The sequence below is a fragment of the Corvus brachyrhynchos genome, unplaced genomic scaffold (assembly GCF_000691975.1).
Source record: "Corvus brachyrhynchos isolate BGI_N302 unplaced genomic scaffold, ASM69197v1 scaffold87, whole genome shotgun sequence".
NCBI classification, from domain to species: domain Eukaryota; kingdom Metazoa; phylum Chordata; class Aves; order Passeriformes; family Corvidae; genus Corvus; species Corvus brachyrhynchos.
The window spans coordinates 3,694,644-3,711,464 of NW_008239767.1; the positions used below are offsets into that span (position 1 = coordinate 3,694,644).

Here is a 16,821-nt window from a genome sequence, read left to right on the forward strand (position 1 = left end):
TACTTCATTCTGGGAGGAGAGTGTGACCTGCCCTTGAGTGCATGCTTTCTTAACTCCTTAACACATGGCAGTAAGTAAATCCTGCAGAAAAGCTGCTGAACTTGCACATGCAGTAACTTCTAAAGTAAACTCCACGGCTGCCAAAAAGTGTATGAGGAGTCAGAAATAACTTACAATATGGCAGGTGTTACAGTGCAATAAGGGCATATCTTAGGTACATTATAAAACGCAGACTGAAGTGGTTCCAGGACCTAAGAGTTATTACGATACAGACTGTGAGGTTGCTATTTAGATTAAATTCCTCCTACCATGTCTTCAAACCAATTTTTTTCCCCTTATTTGCTCCATTCACCACATTTAGATGCCACCATCTTCTCAGAAAAGGAAATCCCCACTTCTCAGCATGAAACCTGAAAAGCTTTCAGTCTTAGAAGGAGCTGCTGAGCCTACATCCTACAGCCAGGTAACATAAGCCGCGTGGAAATACAAACGGTTCACAACCTTCAAGACCTTCACAGTGGGCCAAGCTCAGGACCTAAGCCAGCACCATTAATACCTCAAGCAGCAGACAGCACCAGTCAGTGGGAAAGTAGGAAGTCAAGAAAGTGGGGAGCATTGCCAAAGCACCAAAGAATATGTGAGCATTAAAGCACCACTCTTGGAAAATGCTCCCATTAGTTCTGTGCATGCTGGTACATCTCTGTGACAATGCTGATGCAGGAGATGCTGACTTTGTCCTGCGAGCAGGATGCTGCCTCCCAGTTAACCAGACCTGTCTCCAGTGGGATGCTGCCCCCTGACTAATGATCCATGTTTCCCAGCCCACTGCAGCATCACTCCTGATCAGCAACACAGACTCCACAAAGCTGGCATGCCCTCAGCGCCTGTGGAAAGCCTATCCCTAGGTAGGGCATATGCTCTGCAATCCCAAAAATCCAGGTTTTGGGGGAACTCTTGAGTCAATTCAGAGGGACTTCACAGCTCTAAGGATCTGACTTTTTGGCCCTTTTGAAAAATCTCACACTAGATCTTACAAAACTGACAGCATTCATGAGAGTATAAATTAGGAATTCAAAAATAATTCCTCCAAGAAATAAACCCCAGCCTTTCATCAAGCCAAGGCTCCATCCTGTAATAGTCAAGTCCAGAAGCCAGGACCACATTGCCTCATCTCTAATGTAAAACAAGAAGACTGGAAAGAGCTGCAGACAGGATTTTTCTTCACAGGAGGAAATCCAAGATGGTGGCTGCAAAGTGACAAATTCCTGCTTGTGCTGTTTAATTTCTGCTAAACCCAATGAGGCTGTTTAACGAGCCTGGCATTAGCATAAAGTGGCCTCTTGCACCCACATGGCCTCATGTTTTTTGGATCAGTAGCACAGGTATCATGAGAAACACTCTTCAATTTCCCTAGAAGGTAGTAAGAATATGGAGTGATAAAGTAAAAGTTTTCTTCTTAAACATGGAGCTAGTCTCCAATTTATACAAAAAATTTTTTTTCACTTGTTGATAGCAGAACTGGAGACCTTATTCAGATCTGCAGGTTTGTTGTTTTGGTTTGGTTTGTTGCATTTCTCAAGGAAGCAGAACTGTCTCCCCTCCCACCACACCCCCAAATGAGTGCAAGGTGGTTACTCCACAGTGCTTGTTTGGGGAGGAAGACTGTTTGATTTTTGAAGCCACTAAGGTTGCCATTCCTTCTATGGTGCTAACCCCTCCTCCTGGCTGGAGATTATTCCTTATTGGCACCTTTCTTCTGTCAGAGATCTGCTCTGTTTGGTCTCTCCTCACACTTTTTTCACGTTGCAATGCAGCACATCACATAACAGCTAAACCACAGAGCAGAGACACAACTAGCATTGGAGGGTGGCTCCCTTCTCATCCAGCATTTCAGCTTCATTTGGCTTGTGACCAGTAGCCATTGACTCCCTAACACAGAGATGGACTCTCTTATGCTCCTTCTGCCTTACCACCCTTTCTTAAATCCTCCACTGTGCCAAAAAAAACCCAACTTTGAACGGTATTTGGAAGCTTTTTGATTTCAACATTTTTAAAGGTGTCGGGCTGGGACTTTCCCCAAAAATAGCAATAGTTAGGCTAGCTAGCTATCATGTTTTAAATGTTTGTTATATTTTTTAAGAAGTTTTTTCCTTTCTTCTGAAATGTGCCAGAAACATGGGGTTTCTGTTCTATACAGTGGTTCCACTCACTTTTATTGTCCTGGTCTTTGTAGGAACAGTGGTTTAGGAAGACAGGAAAGAGACAGAGCAAATAGTAAGCACAAATCAGGGACAATTTCCTTGTTCTTCCCTTTAAAAAAAAGTCTCATTTGTTTCAGGCTTTCTGTAATGAATAGCTAAAAGGAACCTAAGTCCCATTCCAGCTGGGCAGCAGATATATCTCGAAGTGTGACAACCTGTTCAACTTAGTGGGACTTTATCTTTTACTTAAACACTAAAAGACAAGTGTTTGCCCTGTGCCTGCAAGAAGCTGCATATAGATGGCGATGCACTGAACTCACCCAGGAAAGTTTGAACTGCAAAGCATACAGTAAATCCATTTGGGAATATAAACACTATTTTTTAAATTCCTTCTAATTTTCACTCATCCTGGGAAATTTTTGCCCTTAGTAAGCTTCACAAGTCAAATCAGGCAAGCAGGACACTTATTTTTCAACTCCAAGTGATGAAGGGTGGAGAGAGGATTTGTCATCGTACTAAGTTCTGGGAAGGGCTTTGGGTCCCAAACATTGTAGTCAGTGGAGAAAGATGGCAACTCCCATCTCAAATTGCAGGTATGTGAAAGCACTCTTTGGAAAAGCTCTTTTCTCTCTTCATGACTTTGGAAAGAACCCAGGTGATGAAGACAGATATAGATAGACAACAGCTGTCGGAAAGAAAAAGCCTCTTTTTTTTTGGTTTTTTAATCAGTCATTGCTGTACAGAGGAAAAAGCTCACACACACATATACATAGACATGCAGAGTCCCCACCGGACAGAGAACAAGAATTACATCCCAAGAAATGCAAAAGACCTCTGTGAGACCTAGACTCAGATCAGTACTTAAATGTGCTACAAGGGCATGAATAGTTATATGTTTTACACAGCAAATATATAAATGCTTGCACAGCGTCAGGTACATAACTCAGCTTTGCATTCATGCTACCACAGTGTTTTTAGAGTAAACTTGTGTCCTTGCACACCAGCCATATGTGAGTCAGGAAAACTGTGACTCAGTTTAATTTGGTGCAACTTACACTGGACATGTGTTTAGGAAACTGTTGTAGGAGGAAGAGAGCCTTATATTCCAGGCTAAGGCTGGTATTATCTGTCATCTGGCTTGGCAGGTCTGGGGCATTAACTGGCATCACATATCAGGTTAGGTTAATAATCTACCACTTGGTTCTGCTTGAGCAGATCTGTGTGCCCAAACTTGGGATCAGTTGACAAACCCAGAGTCTCAGGGGAAAAGGGTTAGTTGCTCTGTGATCAGCAGGATGTCACTTGCACCACGAGATGTTCAGACCTAATGGCTGGATCTGCTGTGAATCAGAAGCTACGTCTGGAAAGTAGCAATACATGTCCAGCTCTCCAGGGATGCCCATGGCAATGAAAGCAGGCTTGGATGACAAAATGACAGATAATGGCAACTTGGACGAGATATTACCAGAATGGGAGAAAAAGTTAAAGGGTATAAAAATACCTTCTTCATTTAACAAGATACCCCAAGAGACTGGGAAGACATTCCCTCACTCCAAACAAGTCGGGAATTACCTAGTAGGCAAAATGATCAACAAGGGCTCCTTTGCCAAGGTGATGGAGGGACTGCACATCCCCACAGGGGAGAAGGTAAGCTCATAAGAAGAGGGTAACATACACTAGGAATCACAAGTAACCTCACACTAATTTACAGCAGAAAATTTCAGACCATTTAATCTGAAAACCACAATCTACTCAGTGAATTATCCTCTGAACCTTTTCCTCATAAATTAACCTCATAAATTTAGTTTATTCCTCATGTATAATCAATCACATGTGTGAATACGTATTGAGTGCAACTATTTTCACAATTATAAAATATAGACAACAGAGATATCCTCCTTCTGAAAGAGAGAAGGATGCTGGCATAAAGACAATTTCCAATCTGCTTTGCCTAATAATCCTCATTGAGCAATTAGTGCCTTGCATCTGAACTTTAAAGTTATGGACAACACTTAGTGAAAATTAGCTGCTCCAACAGCAAATATTTATATGGCAGGACACACATAGCATCTGTTATCTCTAGTTCAGTTGGGATAAAATAATATACCACTAGATGCAAGTGTGGAAAGGTGGGTTGCTCTCAAGTAACTTTTTGAATTTTACTTCTCTTGTGGCTTCAGTAGCTTCACTGTCTGAATAGCTCCCCAAACTGCAAAGAGTCCAATCTCAGCCCATAATAGCCAGTACCTGGAATGGCTTTTAGACTAAGTCAGAAGGGAGCATGTTGGAAAAAAATTGCGGTGTGTTTCAGACGCAGTTATCAGTCAAGCATGTAGGGATTTTTGCATTTCAGAATATTTCATATGTGCCTCTTTATTAATGCAGTGAGAGGGACAGATATGACTGACTTCAGCCGTCTTGTTTTGCCCTTCAAGAGAAATAAAAAGCAGATTCTTCCATCAGGAACCTCTCCCTCTGTGGTACTGATTATCAACACCATGTCAAAAAAAGCCTCTCCCCCATGAGAGCTTACTCCATATCCTTCTGAAAACTAATCCTGGTTGCAAAGCTTGTTGCTAATTTGCAAATATCCTGCCATTTAGGTAGCCATAAAAGTCATTGACAAGAGGAAAGCCAAGCAGGATTACTATGTTTTAAAAAACATGAAGCGTGAGCCACGGATACACCAGATGATTAAGCACCCCAATGTCGTTCAGCTATATGAGACCTTGGAGACTGACAACTCCTATTACATGGTGATGGAGCTGTGCCTTGGTGGGGACCTCCTGGACAGAATTTGTGACAGAAAGAGGCTGGTGGAAGAGGATGTAAGGAGATACACCAGGCAAATTCTGTCTGCAGTAGAGCACCTGCATTGCCAGGGGATTGTTCACAGGTAAGATGTTTCTCCTCTTTCAAACAGTAAGAAAAGAAAGTGTTCAAGAACATAGAGTGTTCTTCTTCACCAAGAGAATTTCTTTATTTTTCCCTAATAAAAACAGGAATTGCAAAGAAGACTATGTACTCTCGGCTCATATTAATGAAGCATTTTATTCTCAGTAGTGGTTATTACTATTATAAGCTATTATGAACTCCTTGCGCAGTAAAGTGGCAAAGATACTTGTCCCAGGGACAAGAGCTGATGAGCACAACAAACCAATACTTTACCACAATTTTCTCAGAATTAGGTCATGACAAATGTCATGAACTCATTCAAATATTTTAGTGTGGCTACATATATAAATATTGTCCTTTGGTTAACCACAACATATTGAAATAACCATACATCACTCAGAACAGAAAACTGAGGAATCACAGCCCATGGCTTGTCGAGACGACAGGACCCACAGATCTGGGTCTGTGACAGGTTGATGACCCTCCATGTTGGCTTTTGCATTACAAGGACAGATCATACGTGGTGTCACTGCTAGAGGAACCTCAGCATCCCATGCAGGGAGAGCTGATCATCCCCTCTGTCAGGGATCTCGGCACATATGCCAAGAGCAGCAGTGTAAGACTTCTATGTTAGGTGGAAGAATAGGCAAGAAGCAGTTTTTCCCACCGTTTTTCTGTTTAACTTAATGATTCACAGTCAATCAGATTCTTAATTTTAAGTGGTAAGTGCACTCACCAAGAAAGCCCACAGGACCTAACAAGTAATCCAGTTGACTCCATTGTTACAGCAACCATGAAACAAATAAGCTGTAAATGTGATGCCTCAGCATTTACAAGGGCTTTGTGACTTGAAATGCTTGCAATCCAGCACTTCATTATATTGGATTTTTCAATTAATAAGGAATGAACAAGAAAGAAATAGTTAGTATCTGACCTACAGATTTTAAACGAACAACAAAACCAAAAAACACCAGAAAATAAACCCAACGGGCTTCACTCATTTAGTTCAGGCTGGCATCCCTGCCTTGCTGGTTCCCTAAGTAATCTATTTTACAGCATTTCTTCAGTGCTTACAATCATAACATTTATGTTCTTCCCATGACAACATTCACCATTAATTTCTCAAGTCCTGTTCCCATCTTTTTGTTTGGAATAATTCTTCACAGTGAACATGAGAGTAGCCTGACTTCTTGCCCGACTTCTTTCTTCTTCCATCATTCATGCTTTGCCGGAAGAGCTTAGTGAGAGAGAAGAATTTTGCTGCACACCCTGAGAGTAGCCAGGTACAAAGTGACATGAGCTCCCCTGGTGACTTGATTTACTATCAAACTACCCTAACCAAGGGAAAATTCATTCCTGGCTCTCCAGCACTTTGTTGTAGGGTTTATGAAGTTGCATGGTCTGGCAGGATCCCAATCACAGGGGTAGGTTCAGTCAGCAGTACTTCAACTCGTGACCTGCTGCTAGCTTTGAGATTCAGACCTATAGCCTTGACCTCTTACCAGAAGAAGATTGAGAAGGATCTGGACGGGCTTCCCTGCTCAGCTCCAGCTGCAGTGATTTATTACAACTCACTTCAGAGATTAAACCAACAAGGATAATTGTGGGTGTATCCTCTTCTGAAAAGAAGGCATCAATGTTTCCAGAAAGATGAGCAAAGAAGTAGGAAAGTTACCTCACAAATCCAGTCTGGTTTTCTCATCTAAGCACTTAGCAAAACTCAACTCCTTGCATTGCTTTAGCCCAAGGAAAGGAGGGTTCCCAAGCTGCCTGTTGGGAGCAGCTGCTGATCCGTGGGGAAGATCCTGGTAGAACGGCACCAATTATACGTTCATGAGATGGATAATTGTTGCCAATGCTTGGGTCTATGCCAAGAATGGAGGTGTCTGGTGATTGTAAAGTCTCATCCCTAAGCTCATCACTTAGGAATGTCCTAATTTAATTTACTTTTCTCGAAAGTGGCTTATGGTCATTCCTGATTTTTAACCCTGCATATATCTCAGAAAAACAGTATCTTCTACGGCCTTAATAACGCACTTGATGAAAAACTGGCTAAATTTGTAACTGTTTTTAGTCCAAATTGATATATCTCAACAGAAATTCGACACTATGTTCAGACAGCTATTTGGTTTCTTAAGCTTTACTTCTCCAATTCATCACTAAAATCAGCACTGATCCAACAAATCCTTACAGGTTAAATTAAGTTTGAGTCTACATTTCACAGTAAAGGTAGTAACCTTTCTTCTCCATGCAAGATCATGGCTGATCTTTTGCCATAGTTGCCAAAATGACCCAGAAGATGGAGTATTGACTCACTTGTTCTCCCAGCATTTTGCTGTGCCAGATATAAGGAGGCTCAGGCACAAGATCTGGCTCAACAGCTCCACAAGCTAACATTCATCAGCTGAGTTCTGCTTACTATCCCTATGCCTGCTCTGGACACGGCCAAGTGGTGAGGTAATGCATCTGAGCTTAGAAACCGCCAATAAAGACGTGCAAGCTAAATCCCATCGCCTTGCAACTGGATTGGGATAGCGCATGCGCACAGTCAGCTACCAACCCCTACAGCTGGCGCTTGTGAGGTGGCAGTAACTTGCTTGTATGTACAGTTCCTAATTTTTCCTGGCTGTTTTTCCTGGATATTTTCCCTTCTCTCATATAAAAATGTCATATATGCCTTTGAATCCCTACTGAACCAAGTCCTGGAGAAACATCACAAGCTGCCCTCTAGGCTCTCTCTCTCTGAAGTACCCATGGGAATGAGGGGGAAAAAAATCACAGTGTTACTTAAATTTACAACATTCCTTGGAAAGTTTCTTTTGGGAAAGAAAAGAACATGATGTATCTTTGATGTAAGATAACTTCTGACATTACATAAACTTTCATAGTGACCATTATCAGGTATTTCAGGCAAGAAAGTCTACATTTTTATTAACTCTGCGAGCAGTCAGCTCAGCCTATAGAACAGTGGTTGTAGCAATCTAATATAACATTATTTAATGGCAGTGAGTAAAAGTCATCAGAGTGCACTGTGGGGTGCTAAATCTGATAGAAATGTCAGATTTGCAGTAGCCTGAAACACAAATAGTTTTAAACTGCAGCATTTCAGTGCAGAGTTATGACACAGGCAGGCTATGAACAAACTTACCTTAAATCTACCTCCCAGCTTTTGGGCACTGGCTAATTTTCCACTCCAAGAAACATGCTATTCGAATAAAACTTATTAAAGAGATATCATTAAAACCATTCCCATTCTCGGCCTGGGGCAGCAGAGGGTTTTGAATGTAATGCTGTCCCATCCAGAGCCACAGAGTTAAAAGGATGTTCACCTCAACCCACCCATCATGACCACCTCCAGACTCGATCCCCTGCAGCAATGCAGTGCTGTTCATGCAGCACCAATCCATCCAGCCCTTGTTCCTTGTTCCCATCACTCCTTCTACTTTGTCCTCCTGTGCTCTCCAAGGTCTCTCTAAGAGCTGACAAAAGAGCTTTATAACTTCAGAGCAGGTGGGAGAAAAATTCATGTTCCTGGAGTTATTTCTGAAACTTGTTCTGTCCCTCTCATGGCCCCTGTAGAGCCAAGGGAAGCCCCCAGCAGCAGACTTTGACAGGACTTAGCAAAGCATTGCAGGCTCTTCAACTGGCTCCCAACTCTGAAATTACACTGTCTGAGGACTCCTCTGTGATGAAAAAGATTTTGATTGCCACTTCTGGCACTCCCCACAGTGGGGCATTATTCTGGCTTGTGCTTTTAATTTGGAAATATGTAAATGTTCACACAAGTACCTGAGCCAACATTTTTCTTGCAGCTTGGATTACATCCTCCTTGCAGGGGCCGGCTGATACTGGTTGACCCTGTTTTCACAAACATCACTGAACATGTCTCCACTTTCACAGTATCTGTCTCCAACACAGCTTTGGTACATCTCCCCTCTTAAACAAGCAAGGCAAGTCTCACTTTCCAGTTCCCCTCTCATTCTTCACATCTCCCCGGCACGATTTACTCGCAGAGAAATAAGAAATATTCTGCAGTGCTCAGTACTTCAAAAAAGCCAAAAGAACTCTGGTCCAATATGCACAACTTTTTTACTCAAAAGAAGAAATAAATGCAATTCATTAAAAAAAGTTAAATTCGTAGAACAGATGATTCCTAAAATTAATAGTCTATTTAAAATGTATATTCATAAAATATTCCCTGAAATACTGAAAGTTTCCATTTTCCTGACTGAAAACTTCAGGAAGGAATAAGGATCTTGTTACAATTGTAGGCAGAGCTTTGCAGAACTACTGTTATAATTTCAATTAAATTTTGCCAAAAACTATCTGCAAATGTTTAGCTGGGACATCAGGCACCCTAAAGTTTGCTTTCTGTCTTGATTTCAGGGACCTAAAAATTGAAAATTTTCTTCTTGATGAGAACAACAACATCAAAATCATTGGTAGGTGCACCGCTATCTGAGAAGCTTGTTTTCTGCTTTTTCTGTGTGTGTGCAGCTTCCAGTGACAGTTCAGCTACTATTCAAACACCATACTTGATGAGTGAGCTTGTGATTATTCAATAAACATATTTGAGCTTTTAGAATAAATAAAAGTTATGAATTATAACTTAACAGCCTGTTTGTTTGAACTTTAACTGAAACATACCTTTAAGAGAACAAGGAAAACAATTTTGCCTATTGTTTTCCCTTGTGTATTGCTGGAGAAGCAAGAAACAATTACAGCTTTTACGTGTAGAAAGCTGTTCCTAGCAGAAGTGATTTGTAGACAAAGAAATAAATCTTCTGGGGTGAAACACAGGTACAGACACATTAGTTTGTGTGGAGTCATTACTTCCACTAGAGACCTTATCATTTGGTATGTGTTTAAAAAGAAAAGACTGTTTTGGTCACTAATAGAAATCTTGCTAGGGCTGTGAAGCAAACATTTATAAAAATGAGAGAATTTGCACCAAGCAGTTAACACATCTCAGAGAAACATTAATCTTATTCTATGGGAACCTCACAGAAAAATCCCCACAAGGGATGCTAAATCTTAGAGAAGCCACATGTTTAACCCAGTGTTTCCCAAACTTTTAAAAGCTTAACACCTCTGAGAAAAAAAGGTACCAACTCTTCACCCCTGTTTTATAGCCAGCCAGTCCTTTACAATCACACCTTTCTCTTTCCTCCCTCTTGCACACATGCACATACACAGAGAAAAAGGCTTAAGTTAGCACTTTTTCCCCCACATTTACCATGGGCTAAAGCCCACGGAGCTGAGCCCAATGTCATAGCTCATTAAGCCAAGCTAATGTGGCTGTGTTGTTAAGCTCATGCACTCAACAAGGGCAAAACAAAATAGTTAAGCCAAAATCAACTAAACCAGGTCCATGGCTGGGTAACTTTACTCTAAGTTCTCTGCTAATTCATGGCATGTTAATTCAAACCCAAATTGGCATCCACAGCTGAGACATCAATAGATGCTACAACTATTTCTCCTATTTTTGGACAACTGGTAAATTTAAAGTAGTTTAAAAAGAGACTAAAGCTTCTTTGCCTTTGTGACCATTAGATTTTGGACTGAGCAATACTGCAAGGTTTGAGGGTCTCTCCCAGGAGCTGTTACATACCCAGTGTGGAAGTCCAGCTTATGCTGCCCCAGAACTGCTTGCTCATAAGAAATATGGTCCAAAGGTGGATGTCTGGTCCATGTAAGTAGATCTAAAAATGTACTTATTGAAACACTCTCAGCACTGAATGGTTTAGATAAGACTCTGATATAAATGGGTTGGTGGCATTCAGCTTTGGGGCATAAAAGGCAAAAGCAGAAATATATGAGGGAAGGGTTGCCAGAAAAAAAAAAATTGAGTATTTAGAAATGTGCCTCCATTTCAAGACACTGGAGAAAAAAAAAGGGCATAATCAATACACATGCTATTCTGAAGAAACCCTGTGCCAAGAGAAGGCAGCAGAAGGTAGGGTATCTGCATATAGGAACCTGTCCTGAGAAGTCAGAGAAATAACTTGTACATATCAATCCCCTCAAATGAACCCCCCTGCCTTCCTGTCCTGGCAGGCAGTTTCAGCTGATAGCTGAGTACCTTCTGTCAAAATCGGACTCCGTGAAAGCCTTGGACTGACAAATGGCCATTTTCTGTCTAAGACGTATTTTGCCAAAAGAAGAAATCTATACAGAAAAACTGAGTCTGAAGGACACACAGGCCAAAGATGTGGCTATAACAGAGCTATGAGATCTCCACCCATACCTTAGCAAGGCCCTTTATACTGAATTATGATAATAATGTGGAGTTATTTTCCGTCATAGGTGGCACAAACCTTCATGGACTCCATTTTCCTTTTTTATTACATCTACAGGATACATCTCCTGTAACAAGCAAGAATGCAGAAGCTGCCAGGAGAAGAGCAGTTTCTCACATAAAGTATCTCAGACTTTTCAAATGCATTTCCAGTTTGCAGTTCTAGCAGTCAGGTTATGGGGGTATTTACATTATTTTTCTAAGTGGAGCTGGTAAAACGATAATATATTAAGTTGATCTTCGTATTCTTTAATCTTCATGGATCTGGACAGGAGAACAGCTCTCCATGTCCATCATTTGTCCAAAGGCAGTTCATGTTTTTCTGTATGTATGTATGTTTATATATATATATATATATATGCATGCAAGTGTATCACCTTCTCCTCAGCTTTTTCATAGTAACCAGATGTCTGTGTCTCCACCTAGGAGACATTTTATAAGCCAATTTCCAGCAGGTATGATTCAGGGTATGGCAAGTGAGCATGAATAATGCAGACTGAACTGAATCTTTGCCTAGAGCATTAAGATGAAAAAAAAAAAATTTGTGACCTTTACACGTTCAGTATGTCACTAATCTTGGGTGCTGGACAGAGGGCACCACTCCTACTCCTGCATGCCTGAAATCTCTGGATGGTGAGGACTCAGAGAGCAGGAAACCAAGGAGAAATCTTACAATAACATGAACTAATGCCTCCCATTTGCCTCTTTTCTGCCAGCAGTATATTAAACCTCTGAACACTAGCAAAATGTCTAAAAAATTTTTTTTTTTTGTAATTGTCCACCCTTCTCTTGGTCTCCAATGATCATTATTAATTAGAAGTCCAACATATGTTTGCATTAAAGTCTATCAGGAAAAATGGTATGATCTCCGCCCATCTTCAGTGGGATTTCAGGACTATTTATTGCCATGATTCTGCTCCCATTTCAGTGAGAGGTAGTTTTTCATTTACTTGAGCGAGGACAATGTTAGATCTATACTGAGAATTTTAGGGGAGAAAAAAAATTGCTGATTACAACAGGCTCCAGACAATAATAGTATCACTTTCTTATATTCAGAGCAGTTAAGTGAATATAAAACAAGCAACTAAAAACTGACCAAAAAAAAAAAGGGAGTTCATTCTAAGTTCAGTTCATTAAGAGTTACAGTTTGATACTGTTGATTTCCCCTGAGTTCAATAAACACAAACTCACAAAAAAAGAACATAACTATCCTTTTCCAAAAGACGTGAATGGGGAAAGGTAATAATGAGATCTGACTTTATCTAATCAGTGAATTGCCGCAGCAATACAACTTCATCTCCTGAAGTCATCAAGCTGCTGACAATCATAATGTTACATGTAAAACTTCATGATGCTGCAGTGATAAAAATCCACCTTTAAATTAGCAGGCTATCAAGGGCAAAGGATTATCTTACACACCCACATAGCGCACTGAGGAGTGGTTACTGCCTGAGATCAAATTTCCTCCAGGGAAATCACTCAAGAAGAGGCTCAGAGTTCCTGCTGTACTCCATGGAGATCCTGGTACACTTGGAGAAACCTCAGCAGTGATTAATCTCATCCTTATCTTGGCACTGAAAGATCAGTCCCATTGTCTAGCATAGTTGTCTAGTGTCACTTGAGACACTGCATGGTATCCAAGACACCCCCCTGGGGCTGGCAGATGTGCCCTGGGGATAACCATGTCTGTCTTAAGCAGGATCTGAAAGCTGACAGGATATCTGTGGGCAATTCAAACACCACTAAGTGCCTAAACTTAACCAAGAGACCCCCTTTACTGGCCCCCATGGGGATACCTAACTGTAAATGATCAAGTTACCATGTCTTATTCTTGAACTTTATTCCACCAAAGTCAGTTGGAAACACCAGAGGTCAAAAAGTAAGTCAATAACCCTAGCAATACCCCATTTCTGAATGCATAATAATTTTGTCCTTCCCTTCATCAGGCTATAGGTAAGCAAGTAAAACAATCCAGGTGCTATAGTATGTGCAGCCACCTTGGTGAGTATCTTGTCCCAATCACAAAAAAAATGCCTCAACAGACCCAGCTCTTCACAATCTGCACTAAATGCTTATTATTTGGGGAGTAAAAAGTAAACTGAAATAACAGGGGAAAAAATTGATATAGCTGAAAAAAAGAAAAGAACTCCAGTTTCAGCAAAATCTTTGAAACTCTTCACTTCTATCAGCAATCTGAGTCCACTTCATGCCTCTGACCACACATTTTTAATACCTTAGTGAAAAGAGCAGAATGTCTCAGTTCAATTTCCAAAAGATTATTATAAAGATAATCTATAGGCACTTTTGGTGGCAGATGCCAAATCTGATTTGAGTTTGAGAAATTACTCTTGCTTCTACCATCACTGTTCCCTTCAAACCAAATTGGAAGTAGATTGCAGAGATACTTCTGCCATTCCTGATCCACAGGCAACTGAAGGACTAGTACTTCTCATCAGAGCATAACACTGAAGAATATGTTGAATTTAAGGATAAAAGCTGTGGGTATCCATAGGGTTTGAAAGATACAGCTGTAAATAGTGTTGCAAATAGTCAACAGCAACCACCTTTGGCACACGAAGCCCTCGAGTGGGCAAGTGGTGGAGCTGGGATGTGTTTCTGATAGGTCAGGCTTCACCTGACATGCTCAACTCCAGGTACCTGGTTTCGGCCTTGCCCAAAGGCTTGGGGATGCTTTTTGGATTTTGTATTCATGTACACATAGAAGAACCTGACACAATAGTGAAACATGAATGAAAACATAAGGCTATCTCAAGGAATAAAGTAAGGATTGCTAGACCAAAGTTGACAATATATTTGAAAAACAGCCACCCACACTTGGAGAAAATACATGTCTGACATAAATAGTTCATCTAAAATATACCATGAACCAGTACTCATGGACAATTAATAAAATATGCAGGATTTCTTTCCTAGAAATGGAAAATGATCTTAAAAGAAGTATCAACATGAATGAGAAAGTTTTTGCAAATCTGGTAAGCATATATGGCATTGCACAAGACAGACTATCTGCAAAGTAAACCTATTCATCTTTAAATTTAACCACCAGCCTAAGGAATCCATGCAGAATCAGATGTAAATTTAGTGGTGGTATGGATGGTGTAGTGAAATATGTTCACACGTGACATCTTGGAAATACTCTTACATGAACTAAAATTTAATATGTTATGGAGAATAAAGTCTTTTGCACTTTAACAGCTTGATCAAAGCCCTGAAGACAAAAGAAAAATTCCCATTCACTTGTGTGAATGCTGGACCAGATTGATTCAGAGAAAATAACAGACCATATGTTTCTGATTCCACTGGTCTTTTGGTGGTGAAGAACAGACACTTCTTTGACTAAGGAAGTACTAGGACTCTCAAAGAGAGCAATCTCTGATTTACTTCATTCTGGGAGGAGAGTGTGACCTGCCCTTGAGTGCATGCTTTCTTAACTCCTTAACACATGGCAGTAAGTAAATCCTGCAGAAAAGCTGCTGAACTTGCACATGCAGTAACTTCTAAAGTAAACTCCACGGCTGCCAAAAAGTGTATGAGGAGTCAGAAATAACTTACAATATGGCAGGTGTTACAGTGCAATAAGGGCATATCTTAGGTACATTATAAAACGCAGACTGAAGTGGTTCCAGGACCTAAGAGTTATTACGATACAGACTGTGAGGTTGCTATTTAGATTAAATTCCTCCTACCATGTCTTCAAACCAATTTTTTTCCCCTTATTTGCTCCATTCACCACATTTAGATGCCACCATCTTCTCAGAAAAGGAAATCCCCACTTCTCAGCATGAAACCTGAAAAGCTTTCAGTCTTAGAAGGAGCTGCTGAGCCTACATCCTACAGCCAGGTAACATAAGCCGCATGGAAATACAAACGGTTCACAACCTTCAAGACCTTCACAGTGGGCCAAGCTCAGGACCTAAGCCAGCACCATTAATACCTCAAGCAGCAGACAGCACCAGTCAGTGGGAAAGTAGGAAGTCAAGAAAGTGGGGAGCATTGCCAAAGCACCAAAGAATATGTGAGCATTAAAGCACCACTCTTGGAAAATGCTCCCATTAGTTCTGTGCATGCTGGTACATCTCTGTGACAATGCTGATGCAGGAGATGCTGACTTTGTCCTGCGAGCAGGATGCTGCCTCCCAGTTAACCAGACCTGTCTCCAGTGGGATGCTGCCCCCTGACTAATGATCCATGTTTCCCAGCCCACTGCAGCATCACTCCTGATCAGCAACACAGACTCCACAAAGCTGGCATGCCCTCAGCGCCTGTGGAAAGCCTATCCCTAGGTAGGGCATATGCTCTGCAATCCCAAAAATCCAGGTTTTGGGGGAACTCTTGAGTCAATTCAGAGGGACTTCACAGCTCTAAGGATCTGACTTTTTGGCCCTTTTGAAAAATCTCACACTAGATCTTACAAAACTGACAGCATTCATGAGAGTATAAATTAGGAATTCAAAAATAATTCCTCCAAGAAATAAACCCCAGCCTTTCATCAAGCCAAGGCTCCATCCTGTAATAGTCAAGTCCAGAAGCCAGGACCACATTGCCTCATCTCTAATGTAAAACAAGAAGACTGGAAAGAGCTGCAGACAGGATTTTTCTTCACAGGAGGAAATCCAAGATGGTGGCTGCAAAGTGACAAATTCCTGCTTGTGCTGTTTAATTTCTGCTAAACCCAATGAGGCTGTTTAACGAGCCTGGCATTAGCATAAAGTGGCCTCTTGCACCCACATGGCCTCATGTTTTTTGGATCAGTAGCACAGGTATCATGAGAAACACTCTTCAATTTCCCTAGAAGGTAGTAAGAATATGGAGTGATAAAGTAAAAGTTTTCTTCTTAAACATGGAGCTAGTCTCCAATTTATACAAAAAATTTTTTTTCACTTGTTGATAGCAGAACTGGAGACCTTATTCAGATCTGCAGGTTTGTTGTTTTGGTTTGGTTTGTTGCATTTCTCAAGGAAGCAGAACTGTCTCCCCTCCCACCACACCCCCAAATGAGTGCAAGGTGGTTACTCCACAGTGCTTGTTTGGGGAGGAAGACTGTTTGATTTTTGAAGCCACTAAGGTTGCCATTCCTTCTATGGTGCTAACCCCTCCTCCTGGCTGGAGATTATTCCTTATTGGCACCTTTCTTCTGTCAGAGATCTGCTCTGTTTGGTCTCTCCTCACACTTTTTTCACGTTGCAATGCAGCACATCACATAACAGCTAAACCACAGAGCAGAGACACAACTAGCATTGGAGGGTGGCTCCCTTCTCATCCAGCATTTCAGCTTCATTTGGCTTGTGACCAGTAGCCATTGACTCCCTAACACAGAGATGGACTCTCTTATGCTCCTTCTGCCTTACCACCCTTTCTTAAATCCTCCACTGTGCCAAAAAAAACCCAACTTTGAACGGTATTTGG

The 16,821-nt window shown here is 41.1% G+C and overlaps 1 protein-coding gene across 1 annotated transcript; it reads left to right on the forward strand.

Annotated features, from left to right (window-relative positions):
* The first annotated feature begins 3,596 nt into the window (after nt 1–3,596).
* LOC108448780 (hormonally up-regulated neu tumor-associated kinase homolog) lies at nt 3,597–10,822 on the forward strand. Its single transcript, XM_017742805.1, has 4 exons — nt 3,597–3,848; nt 4,805–5,097; nt 9,483–9,538; nt 10,650–10,822. Exons 1-4 carry the CDS (start codon nt 3,597–3,599, stop codon nt 10,790–10,792), a joined length of 744 nt encoding a protein of 247 aa, XP_017598294.1. The 3' UTR covers nt 10,793–10,822.
* Nucleotides 10,823–16,821: the final 5,999 nt, after the last annotated feature.